Raw genomic sequence first — 13,929 nt, forward strand, 5'->3', positions numbered from 1 at the left:
GGCAACCGTCTCCTCTCCATAGCAGCCGTCCCGAGGGCAGCGTGCGCTGGTAGTGAGGATCCGACGGTGCAGGAAGGATCTGACTGAGAGGGCTCCCCTCACCGCCAGCCAAGCCAGGTCTTGGTGCTTGTTGGTGAGTTCTGGCGATGAATCATTTTGCCAGACAAGCTGGGCAGTCTGCTCTGGGAACCACGCCACCGGATCCATCGAGTCATTTCCCTGCAGTGCCTGCAGGACATTCCGTGCTGACCACTTGTGGTCAAAGGTGTTGGTCCGGAAGAACCTTTCCACAGGCGACAGATGGGGCGGCAATGTCCAGCTGACTGGCACATTGCGTGGCATCTGCGCCAGGCCCATCCTTCGCAACACCGGGGACAGGTAGAACCTCAGCAGGTAGTGACACTTAGTGCCCACGTGCCTTGGCTCTACACTCCGCCTGATGCAGCCACACACAAAGGTGGCCATCAGGGTGAGGGCGACGTTGGGCACGCTTTTACCCCCGTTGTCTGGTGACTTGTACATTGTGGCCCGTCGCACCCGGTCCATCCTCGACCCCCAGATGAACTGGAAGACGGCCCGGGTGATCCCTGTGGCGTAGGAGGGAGGGACAGGCCACACCTGCGCCAAGTAATGCAGCCCCAAGAGCACCTCGCACCTGATGACCACATTTTTCCCCATTATAGAGAAATGTGCTTCCACAGCTCCAGTTTTTTCCCCACCTTGGCTATCCGCTCCAGCCAATTCTTGTCACACGCCTCAACCCTCCCCCCGAGCCAGATCCCCAGCACCTTCAAGAAGTCAGGCTTGATGGTGAAAGGGAATGCAGATCAGTTGGGCCAGTTGCCAAAGAGCATGGCCTCGCTCTTCCTGCGGTTCACCCTGGCTCCGAGGTTTGCAAATAGTCGCCCACAAAGGACACTGACGAAGTTACAAATTCCCCCCTGCGTCAGATGCCCCTTTGTTCTTCCCCCTCCCCCTCATGGCGGTCCCCCCATGCCAAGTCATCCTTTGTTCATTTCCCTTCCCTTTCCAGCTGAACCATGTTGCCACCCTTCTTCAGACCCAAACCAACCCAAAATATTAGGTGTCCATTCCCTCCACTGATGCTGCCTGACCCGCTGAGTTCCTCCAGCACTTTGCCCCTAGTGTATAGGATATAGAACTAGTGGTCAAAACACTCCAGTGATTTGCTCAAGATTCCACAACTGCAGTTTCTTGTGTCTCCATTACACCAACAGAAGGAAACACAACAAACTACAGCTGCTGGAATCTTACATAGAACAAACGGTGGTGGAGTAACTCAGTGGGTCAGGCAGCACCTGAGGAGGGAAAGACAGATGACCTTTCGGGTCGAGCCCCTTCTTCAGACTCGTAGCACAGGAAAGGTGATTTGCAGTTCCTCCTTACACCCTGACTCCATCGCACAGACAGTTACCTGCAGTTCCACTTTACACCAACAGATGTCCCGCTTGTACAGGCGCTGGTGCTGGGAGGCAGCAGCACTACCTGCTGTGTCACTGTGCCGCCCCCTTAGATAACAGAACCAGTGTGAACCGATGTTCGACGTGGACTTGATGGGCATATTCTTCTGTTTCCTTCCGGTCCAATGAGTGTTGCACGTCGTCTGACGTGGCGGTGACGTTGGGGGGTGGCACATTTTCCATGGGGTCCGCTCTGGGCCCTGGTCTAAAGAAAACTTTCGGTGATAGAATGTGGACCCCGAGGTTTCATCAGTCCCATATGGTAGACGTTGACTGATCGACGCGATGGGGTGCTGCTGCTTATTGTTTTTGGTTTTGCTCGTCCCGGGGCCTGCCCTCATGAGACCGAAAGCTTGTTAAGGCCTCTCCATATCCTTCATATGCTTTGTGAGGTTTTTGCCAGAGAACAGTGGGTCTGGCTCAGTGGCTGGGGTTTTGCACAACCCCGCATATTTTGGATTTTATGGCAGGTCTTATGATTTGTTTTTGAAGGTTGTGGTCATCTCCATATTGGTCCACGGAACGAGCAGACGATGTGATGGCAGACGTCAGGAGCCTGAGGATCCGCTGCAGTTTTAGCTCCTGGTTCCGAATGTTTGCCCCAACGTTCCCCCACTTTTGGCTGTTTATAGGCGGCACTTTAACGGACTCACAGTTCTCTGGAGCTGTATACCTCATTGACCACCTCTCCTGTAGGGCCTTGAACAGCCTCCTCCACGTGGGGTTGCCACGTAGCGGTCCACCACACCTAGCAGCTGTTCCTGTTTGCACCCCTGCATACTTCAGCCCGTCCCCCCTTGCCCATACAAGTCGGTAAAGTCACTGGCCGTGCAGAAGGCCTCTTCCATGCCTGAACTTTGCGAGAGCGCCTTCCAGCGCATCTGCTGCTCCTCAGAGCGCTCCAGCGAGGCGGCTGGGCTCCCCCGGACGGGTGGAGAGACGTCTCCGTCCGACAAGTCGGAAGTCACCGGCCGGACGCCTCTTCCATGGCTTTTCTTCCAGCCTGCTGCTCAGGCGCTAGCGAGCTGGGCTCGGACGCGGTGTCGGGGAATAGCGGAGGCCGGGTAAGCAGTCCTACCGCCTTGTTGCTGCCCCCCCCCACTCTTCCGTGGCTTGGGAAACAGGTTTGTTCTAGAGCCTTTCTTCTCTGCCTGAAAGCAGAAGGCTCCTCCTGTGAAAGAAATAACTGTTTTCATCTCCCTCGAATATGTTGGTTGTGTCTATGTAGGATAGTATGGTCATGGCACATAACCATGTTTCTGGCGGGTAAGCCCGGAATTCCACGACTGGATTAGGTGTTCCTGGTCTGCTCTGTTTGATCATTCCCTGGATAACGACAGAGATCTGGTCTGGAGCTGTGAGCATGCTGTCCAGTCGCAATAGGTGTAGTGACTGGACCCTCTGTGTAGATACAAGTGCCATCAACATGAGTGTTTTGAGCATAGATTGTTCCAGGTGGAGGGATCTGGCTGGTGGCCATCCCCTGAGGTATGTCAGGACCACACTGACGTCCCATATATGGGTGTACCTTGGTCTAGGGGGTTAGAGTTGTAAATACCCTTCATTAGTTTGACCACCAGCGAGTGGGACCCCATGGCCTGTTGTCCTGGAGCTGGTTTTAAATAGACAGGCAGGGCACTTCTAGCTATGTTGATGGCTCTGTAGCTGAGTCCTTCATCGTGGTGAAGGTTCGCCAGGAATTCCAGTACGTTGGTAACTGTAGCGGTTGAGTAGGTGGTCCCTGTATCCAAGCAGTACTTCTCCCATTTTTTGATGCTGGACAAGTGCTGTTTTTTAGTGGATGTTCGGAGGGAAACTGACATGGTGTCGACGTTTTGTACTGATAATCCCAGTCCCAGAAGTGGTTTGTGCAGAATCTGCAACCCAGGAATTTTTCATGGCACGGCTGGCTTGTGCCCGACACTGGGAATACCATCGGAGTTTCAACAACCATGTCATGGAGTATTGGGAACCATGGCTGCGTAGGCCAGTCGGGTACTATCAAAATACCTGAAGCAGAGTCCATTTGTATTGTGTGTAGCCCCCAACTGATGAGGCAGAAGGGAGGAAATGCATAGAAGAAGAATTTCCCGAATCCAGCGCGAACGCATCTACCGCTGCTGCCTCAGGTCTGGTTCCTAAGCGACATACATAGGTACCTGGTGATTTAGCCTGGATGCAAATAAATCGATATCTGGCTTGCTTTATTGCTTGATAGCTTTTGTGAAAAATAATTTTTGGGGGGTTTTAACATCCATTCGATGTTGTCATTAAATTTGCGTGGCCTGGTTTCTGCCACTGTATTTAGCTTACCTGGCAGGTAAGTTGCTGATAGCCAAATATGTCTTTTGACACACCATTGCCAAATTGTGTTGACCAACTTATTGCATGATACCGATTTTATGCCGTCCATATGGTTAATGTAGTACAATCTCCTCAAAGTGTTCACGCCTTCTTATTGCTAAGTTCCACCTATGTGGCCTCAGCACAATCCCCCAGGAATAACCTCTCGAACTATTACCGTTATGTTCTCCCAAATGAAAAACCCAGCTTGCCCTCCTCTCTCACCTTCACCTCTATCCCGACGGTAAAATAGAAACATAGAAAATAGGAGCAGGAGTAGGGAATTCGAGCCAGCACCGCCATTCAATATGATCATGGCTGATCACCCAAAATCAGTACCTCGTTCCTGCTTTTTCCCCATATCCCTTGATTCCATTAGCCCTAAGAGCTAAATCTAACTCTCTTGAAAACAACCAGTGAATTGGCCTCCACTGCCTTCTGTGGCAGAGAATTCCACGGATTCACTACTCTCTTGGTGAAAATGTTTTTCCTCACCTCAGTCCTATATGGCCTACCTCTTAAACTACGACCCTTGGTTCTGGACTCCCCCAACATGGGGAATATTTTTCCTGCATCTAACCTGTCCAATCCCTAAAGAATTGCATATGTTTCCATATGATCCTTCCTCATCCTTCCAGTGAACACAAGCCCAGTCGACCCATATGTCAGTCCTGCCATCCCAGGAATTAACCAGGTGAACCTATGCTGCATTCCTTCAATGTCAAGAATGGCCTTCCTCAAATTAGAAGACCAAAACAGCACACAATACTCTAAGTAGCACAATACTGTTACCCTGAACATTAAGCTGCCAGTCCTGTCCCTCCCTCAACTGTGTTTCTGTTTGGACATCAGTGTATTTTCTTTCTTTGGTGTCTGAGAAGATTGGACAAGTTCACAAGAATTGACTTGAATGCACCAGAGAACTTGTTCTGATGGCAGAAACAGGGAACTGCAGATGCTGGTTAATGCACAAAAGGACACAAAGTGCTGGAGTAACTCAGCGGGTCAGCCAGCATCTCTGGAGAACGTAGATAAGTGATGTTTGGGTTGAGAACCTTCTGAGATGCATCACAACCTTATATGGCCACTGCTCGGCTCCTGGCTGCCTGAACCTGCACAGAGTGGTGAGCACAGCCCAGTGCATCACAGGCTCCTCACTTCCTTCATCCAGTCCGTCTTCATAGTGCATTGCATCAGGAAGGATAGAAGTATCATCATGGAGGCTTGGCCATTTCCTTTTCTCTCGTCTACCTTTTGGAAGAAGCTCCAGGAGGTTGAAAACCCGGATTTCAAGACTTAAGAACTGCATCTTCCCCACAGTGATCTGACTTCTCAACTGATCAGGTTTCTAGTGAGTTGTGAAAATCTTCAATGTATCCACTCCCCCTGCAGCCACTTCCTTGATGATCCTGGTGTGCAGTCCACGGGGTCCTGGTGACTTGTCTAAGCCCTCTTGACTTTCCTTTCCCAGTCCATCCTGAAAACTTTGTAACCAGGAATATTTAAAGCTTGGTCCTGCCCTTTTCAATTTAGAGTTTTTGTTCTCACCACCGCATTTAATTCCCACTCTGATGTGTGTATGTACAATCATCAAATGATGATAGAATGCAGCATTGGAACAGGCCCTTCAGCCCCCAATGTCTGTGTTGAACACAAAGCCAAGTCTCCTCTGCCTGCACGATTCATACCCTTCCATATCCATGTGCGTATCTGAACGCCTCCTTCGTATCTGCCCCCACCACTAGTGTATTCCAAGCCCCCACTGCCCCGTGTAAAAAAAACGCCCCACACATCTCCTTTAAACTTTTCCCTTCTCACTTTCAAGCAATGCCCTCTAGTCTTTGACATTTGCACACTACATATTTACCATGCTCCATTCTCTCACATACATGCAGAGAAAATCAGATTTAGTTGTTATTTCATCTCCATTGTCTCTCATTCTTCCAAAACATGAGAATTCAGGCCAGGTCTGTTCTATCTAGATCCAAAGGCTAAACCCACCAAACACGGGGCCAGTCGAGTGAATCTTTGCCCCACTCCCTCTGTGACAAGTATGTTTTCTTCATGTAGGACAAAGGGCACTGAAACTGCACAGGACTTGTAAAACCTCTTTACTCCTGTGCTCAACTCTTCCCTGATAAAGACACAGTCGGAGAATAGCCACCTGCCCAGCCCTCGGTATCAACGTATATACAAGGAGATGGAGGTGACTGGGTGGTGAGGCAGTGAGGGGGAGATGATTCACACCCGGTGCCTTTGATCAATGCTCAGCCCGACCAACCTGCTTCACGTTTCCCACCTTCCAGTGTTGCAGCGCAGCGGTAGAGTTGCTGCGTTGCACCGAATGCAGCGCCAGAGACCCTGGTTCCATCCCGACTACGGGTGCTGTCTGTACGGAGTTTGTACATTCTCCATGTGACCACATAGGTTTTCTCCGAGATCTTTTGTTTCCTCCCACATTCCAAAGGCGTACATGTTTGAAGATTAATTGGCTTTGGTATTAACTATAAATTGTCCCTAAAGTGTGTAGGATAGTGTTAGTGCGCAGGGATTGGTAGTCAGCACGGTCTCGGTCAGTGACAGAAATCGCTATCAAAATATGGAGGGGACCAGGGTACAGGGTGGACACACACGCGAGGCTTCAGAGGCTTCTGTGGGCCCTGTGAACGGTAATTACAGCTCAATCATAGAAAATAGGTGCAGGAGTAGGCCATTCGGCCCTTCGAGCCTGCACCGCCATTCAATATGATCATGGCTGATCATCCAACTCAGTATCCCATCCCTGCCTTCTCTCCATACCTCCTGATCCCTTTAGCCACAAGGGCCACATCTCACTCCCTCTTAAATATAGCCAATGAAGTGGCCTCAACTACCCTCTGTGGCAGAGAATTCCACAGATTCACCACTCTCTGTGTGAAAAATGTTTTCCTCATCTCGATCCTAAAAGATTTCCCCCTTATCCTTAAACTGTGATCCCTTGTTCTGGACTTCCCCAACATCGGAAACAATCTTCCTGCATCTAGCCTGTCCAACTCCTTAAGAATTTTGTACGTTTCTATAAGATCCCCTCAATCTTCTAAATTCTAGCGAGTACAAGTTGAGTTTATCCAGTCTTTCTTCATATGAAAGTCCTGACATCCCAGGAATCAGTCTGGTGAACCTTCTCTGTACTCCCTCTATGGCAAGAGTCTGGCCACCCCTGGGCGTGGGCGTGGGGGGGGGGACTCAGGGGAGGACACGGATGGTTCTGTGGAGGTTTGGCAGCGATTGCAGCGCCGGAGAGTCAGCCGATATCGATCCTGGCTGCGGATGAGGCACAGGTCTTTGTCCAGGGCTGCCGTTGTGACCCTATGACCTGGGCACCAATCCACGCACTCAATCATCATGTCCCGACGTCTCTCGTCCAATCGGCGCCCCTGATCAGCAATCCCACCCCCAGTCTCGCAGAAAGTGGAGATTTCACCGGGTTTTAAAATCCGGATTACAAAAAATTGGGGGGGGGGGGGCGGGGGGGGGGGAGTCATCCCCGGCTCTCAAAACAGAGGGAGGACATGGATTTCCCCCCTGGCCGCCCGGGATTTCCGCCACTGGTCTCGGTGAACCGAAGGCCCCGTTTCCGCGCTGTATCTCTGAACTGGGACGCTATGTGGTAGTCGGACCGCGTTCTCCCTGTTTTCTCCGGGAGCTCTGGTTTCCCCCCCACCCTCCAGAGACGTACAAGTTTGTAGATTAATTGGCTACTGTAAGAATGATCAAATATCTCTAGTGTGTAGGATGGTGTCAGTGTGCAAGGATCGCTGGTCGGCGTGGACTCGGTGGGCAGAAGGTCCTGTTTCCGCGCTGTATCTCCAGACTAAACTAAACGCGTTTCCCAAAGACAGCGCTGCTCACACCACACAAAGGGGTTTGTTTATCTGCTTATGAAAGCATTTATTAACAAGTTGTAAAGCTTTATTGAAGCATACATACAGAATTATTCACAATGAGTAAACATTCATTTATAGAAATCTAGCAGGTCACTCAATTCTCCAGTTAATACAAAAGTACAGATTAAATAGAGAGCAATGCATTTTTATTCTCTGGGATTTTATTACATTGGCCATCTTTCCTCAATGGAAGCAGGTTGCTTTAAAGCTGCCACACCTTGTGATGCATCTCAACAGGCACTTGTTTCAGATGCGTATGTATACTCCATGGTCTTGCCCTAAATGATCATGACTAATACTCGTTCATCCTACTGCACTCGTCAGCGGATGGCCAAAAGCAAAAAATCAAGTCAAATAAACTGGCCAACTTCAATAAAAATCAGCACTGAAAAAATAATCAAGGAACTTCCTACCAAACAGTTGACAGAAACTCTTCACTTCAAGTAAGATAAGGAAGGAAGCTAGGGACTATCCCGCATTCCAGAAGTTTCACTCAGCAATGAATTAAACTGAATTTTCTAGAAATACTTTTCCTCTCCTACAATATCATTCACTATTTTACATTATATTTTACACACCATTTTAACATTTCTAAATAATTATTTTCAAATGAAGTGACGTGCTAAAAACTCATCATTTTTTTCTTCTGCAACCTCAGTGTATCTGCACACAAAAATAGTGTGGTTAGGACTGCAATTTGGGAGACATTAATTATAGGATGCAAATAATGTGCAAGACTGTCCATACAGCTGCTGGAATACCCCTATTTGTAGGCAGGTTGTTTGGTTTAATTGTCCCATTGCTGGGACAATTTTTAAACAATTCCCCAGAAAGTCCCATCGACACACGTGTTGGTCTGAGAATCACTTGGGCAGCTGAGAGGTTCCTGTGGTTTGGGGCACCGCGTTCAGTTTCTGGTTCATCATGAGTCTCGGGCCGACAATAATAAGACCTCAATACGGCAATGACCACAAAATCCACTACGGAACCAGTGTAGAGAGACTCGCCGAGGCAGTTCGTGCAAATCTCCTGTTATATTGTGCAGGAATGAACTGCAGATGCTGGTTGAAACTGAAGGTAGACACAAAAAGCTGTAGTCACTCCCAGGCAGCATCTCTGGAGAGAAGGAGTTGGTGACGTTTCAGATGAAGAAGGGTCTCGACCCAAAACGTCACCTATTCCTTCTCTCCAGAGATGCTGCTTGTCCCGCTGAGTTACACAGCTTTTTGCATCATGTTACTTGCAACAAACACGTGCAAGGAAAGTCAGTGAACACTTCCTTTTCATAAACCATAGCTTTAAACCAATAACTCCTTTACAAGCGATGAGATCTTTATGAAGAACTATAAATCTATGAATTCATTGTACGCTGCTACATTTTAAATGACTGCTCTACCTACTAACGTCTAGCTCAGGGGTGGGGAGCCTGCGTGCAGCCTTCTACGCCATTAAGTGTGGCCTTTTGAATGAATCCAAATTTTCTATAGAAATACTGCATTTCTGTGTGATATCATGTCAAAGCAAAATGACTTGAATGTTTCTTTGCAAGGTAATACTAAGTCTATATATATCAGGCAAAAAATCCAAGCATTTTGAAAAAAGTTATATTTTTTCAAAACTCATCTTCTTCAAAATGAAATTTCGGATGACCATTTAGCGTTAGCGAAGGTCATTGAAGAGCAGGAGGATTCATGCGAATCATTTGAAGAATATGCAGCTGTTATAGACTTATCAATTAAAGAATACAATGAAAGGTTCACTGACTGAGAATCATGACATCACACTCGCATTAGCATTTCAACCTCACCTAGTTGATATCTCCAAGGCTCTTAAAGAACTACAGATGGAATTGATTGAGCTCTCAGAAGATGACATTTTAAAGTCCTTATTTGACGCTAAGAAAGATCCGATTGAAATATGGAAAACTGCAATAGAATGCCTACGTCTTCGGCAACATGCACAAAAAATGCTTTCTGGCTTTTCAACCACTTATTGCTGTGAATCTACATTCTCCTACCTAACCCAAATCAAGACGCCCTTAAGGTCACAAATGACGGACACCAATCTAGAAGGTCAGCTTAAACTGAGTACCTCCATGTTGCAACCAAATATTTAAATGCTTTCCCACAAAAAGCAGTCACAACAAAGTCATTAAAAGATTACTTAACTTTAGAATTAACAAATGTTTTTCAGTTTCTTAAATTAGTACATAGTAGTTAGATTTTTACAAAATAATTACATTTTGAAGTATATCCAATTTAAGTTTCTTAGATGCGGCCTTATTAGATTACAGCTAGCTTAATTACAGATTAATGCGGCATTCCAACATGAAAAGGTTCCCCACTCCTGGTCTAGCTGCAATGGTTGCAAATCCTGGTATGGAGCAGAATTCTTCTCTGCCATCCAGCAAAAATAGATGCATCGCTATTCCTTGGCTTGTTGGGCTGGTTGGAATATATGTGGCCAAGACCACTTGCCAATAGGATTTTGCAGAAGGACATGGAGGCGCTTTAAATGGTTCTCCAGTTACAAGTATTTAAATTAGAGGTGTGGCCGGTACCACTATTAGTCAGAGAAGCTACTGGTTTTAGGTGGGAGACTAATAACCAAGACTTGTTAAAATATCAGGACATCATGTCGCTACTAAAATGAATCTATTCATTTTGCTTTTTAAAACCCCCCATTAAATTACTTCTTCCTAGCTCCTTACCAAAGCAAGCACTTAACTGTCAGCATTACAACACTTGTCTATGATTTAGCTTGATGCTTTGCAATAATAAAGTTTAGCAACAATCATATTGAAGTTCTCAAACAACTCCATTTTCTTATTAATTTAGTCCCATTTTCTTTATTCACAGAATGATATCAACATTAGTATGGGCCCAGTGGGCCAAAATCAATGCTGCCCTTACCCAGTGACACCACTACAATCATTTGCTCCATCACTTTGTGTATTATTTCATCCCCATCAGTAGAAAGTAGAAACATCAATCTTTTCATTGATAAAAGTCACGCTAAGTGATTTCCTTTCGATATATATAAAAATCAAGTTTAAGAACATGCTATACCAAGAAAGGACACTACTTCTAAGAAGTCAGTTAGCAGTCAGTGGCAGAAAGGCAAAGACCACACTAGGGGCCTCTGCTGTACCTTCAGTTACCACATGCACGGATAATGGTACAAAGGTTTCCAGGAGTGAAAAATAGCGACAATAATTTTCATGAACCAGTTTGTTGTAAAACGCAGTATTACTAATGAGCTGAGTTGAGTCCTCATCCTCTGTCTACTCCACAGCTAACTCCCTCCCTCCTTGTGTTCCTTTACTCCCCTACACGCACAACTGCAAGCTGTGGCGGCAACTGGTCACCACGCTGCCTATGAAGTGGAACTGTAGACAGATGAGGAGGAATTTCTTTCGTCCAGAGGGCAGTGGAGGCCGTCAATTTATATTTTTAAGGCAGAGATAGATAGATTCTTGAATAGTACGGGTGTCAGGGGTGACAGGGAGAAGGCAGGAGAATGGGGTTAGGAGGAAGAGATGGATCAGCCATGATTGAATGGCTGAATAGACCAGATGGGCCAAATGGCTTAACTCTGCTCCTATCATTTATGAACATGACAGAGAAATAAAGCAGTCCAGACTGATTAAAGTTCTGGGGTAATCATTTGATTTGTTGCTAATTCCAATGAACCGGTCTCAGGGTTGGTCTATAGTTGGCCACCAGCACAGTCTGGACAAGCTGGGTTGATCCTTTGGCAGGAGGCCTCAATATCATGCAGGTGTGGAGATCCCTCTCCCAACAATAGAAGTCAATGCATTAAAACAGCCCTGAAGTTTTCTATGCAAGTCTGGGCAGGAGGGGAGCCCATTACTGGCGTCACGTTGTTATTTTGCAGAAACTGGTTATTGGAAAATGTGTAATGTTTTCACCAAAGTATTCTCTATTGAGAAGATAATCACAAATAAAAAAAACCTTTGTCTTACCTACTGTGTGCACAAAGCAGCTTGTTCCATGCAGCTTTCTACAATGCTTCACATGGTGTCTGTGCCCTGGTGTATAGCTCCAGTCATAAGGCCACCAATGCACAGGGAGAATCAGTAAGTACACAGCTATTCCCCTACCTAACATGCTATTGTGGGTCAGTTGGAAGATGCAGGTCTCCTTGAAGAAATGTGGTTAGGGCCCAGTTCATCATCAATGCCATTCCCACCACTAACAAGTTGTGGGATCCCCCCCCCCCCCCCCACCGTTGGGAGGGACAGGGGCCAAGTGCAGGCAGGTGGGACTAGCATAGCTGAGACATGTTGGCCGGTGTGGACAAGTTGGGCCCGTTTCCACACTGTATTACTCTGTGACACTAAGTAAGCAAGCAGTATTACTGAAGGGCACAAGGCTTTAGAAACACAAACAAGACCCAACCATGCAACAATGGATCTTGTGCACATTGTTTCCAGCAGGGAAGGATTATGTTTTTATAACCCTACATGAGTCTCAGTGCTTCCTATCGACCCGTTCACCTCACTGAGTGGAACATAAATGTCAGACTTCAATTATGGTGGGGACAATATAAAATGATGAAGTGCAAAAAGGCTTTGGGTTAATGTTCACTGATTAATATTTGTTGATTCAGTGCCAGAGGTTGAACTGCTGAAGCTCATATTCCCACCAATAGTAATTCACATTGCCCGGTGGGAACTTTGTGAACTTTACCACAGAGCAGCAAAGTCACAGCTAATTTGAAATAAGTTAATCTGATCTGATCTTTCTCTGTAAGAAATGCCAATAAACCCTTGCTAGCAAAATTGCACAGACAAATGTTAAGAAGGAATTTCTCCAATCCCTTTCTGCCAAGCTGTCAAAATATTACTTGGTAAATTCCAAGCAATAGTCGTATAATTTAATCTCAGCCTTAAGAAGTCTTTTATTTCATATAGAAAACTTTAAATAAAGAATTTGAATACTTAAAAATTTCTATATCTTAAAACCCTAATGCCTAGTGATAACGTTCTGGTAAATGGGCAATGATGATCACTGTGATTTTAATCTTGATTCAAATGGTTCACAATCCAGTATTGTCATCTTATGGGAACGTGTTTCTGTTTGCTTTATGTGAAAAAATTTCAATAATTCGATATGTTTCTGGTATAATTGTATATTGTCATATTTACAAGCAGCATCTTGGCATTTAAGGATGTTATTCATTAAGTCTCACTGCCTTCAGGGTCTAGACAGCTGCAGCACCAACCAGCACAATGCTTCCAACTGGCCATTGGTGACATCAGGCTAATTTTTTCACCCCCGGGCTGTTTCCGAATTCCTGATGGAGTAGATCCTGCAGGACCTAGACAGGCTTGGCTCAATTGGAGCAATTTAATTAATTTCTTTCCAACATTCGCTTGACAATGTACGGAGGTCAATGAAGTTTGGAGGCAGATTACTTCCGGCAGAGACAAGGAAAGTAGAAAAGACGACAAGGATGAGGAAAGAGACGGCGTTCTGGCCACCTCACCTACTTCAATGCACAAGATATCTGTGCACAGACACAACCAGAAGCCTGCAGTCCGAGACTCAGTTCTGTAGCTGGACGATACAATGTGGAAAGAGATTATGGACTGGCTCAAGTCTAATAAAAATGCAGCTTCTAACAACACACTTTTTTTTTAGAAAGTAAACAATTCACAAACGGTTGGAAGAATCGCAACTTCAGAGTGTTTCACTTGTTCTTCTTCTCCTCTGCTGGTGTATACGGTGGGGGCTGATCCTGAAAGAGAATAGACTTGTTTTACTGCTGGATCTCAACACTGAGGCATCGGGCAACAAGCATTTGGATGAATGAGGTGCAATATTAAATAACCAGAAGGCTTTGTATGAACAATCCAATTCCAAACATTACACATTCTCTACTCTTATGATGGAGACAGGAAAATAATTTGTTAAAAGACAGAGGTCCTTGCACAAACATCCATTCCACAAGCAGATCAGTTTGGAGATACATCGCGGAAACAAACCCTGTGGCCCACCGGCGATCCTCACACACTAGGGACTATTTACAATTATACCAAAGCCAATTAGCTTACAAACCTGTACGTCTTTGGAGCATGGGAGGAAACCGGAGCATCCGGGGAAAACCCATGTGGTCAAGGGGAGAATGTACAAACTCCGTACAGACAGCACCCG

The 13,929-nt window shown here is 46.2% G+C and overlaps 1 protein-coding gene across 1 annotated transcript in view; it reads right to left on the reverse strand.

Annotated features, from left to right (window-relative positions):
- Positions 1 to 7,729: 7,729 nt before the first annotated feature.
- The window catches only part of LOC129716199 (WW domain-binding protein 2-like), a 67,729-nt gene continuing 61,529 nt past the window's right edge, over positions 7,730 to 13,929 (reverse strand). Inside the window, exon 8 of the mRNA XM_055666071.1 lies at positions 7,730 to 13,513. Coding sequence (XP_055522046.1) covers positions 13,466 to 13,513 — 48 coding nt within the window. The 3' untranslated portion in view covers positions 7,730 to 13,465. The remainder of the gene's footprint in view (positions 13,514 to 13,929) is intronic.

This window comes from Leucoraja erinacea, unplaced genomic scaffold (genome assembly GCF_028641065.1).
Source record: "Leucoraja erinacea ecotype New England unplaced genomic scaffold, Leri_hhj_1 Leri_185S, whole genome shotgun sequence".
NCBI classification, from domain to species: Eukaryota; Metazoa; Chordata; class Chondrichthyes; order Rajiformes; family Rajidae; genus Leucoraja; species Leucoraja erinaceus.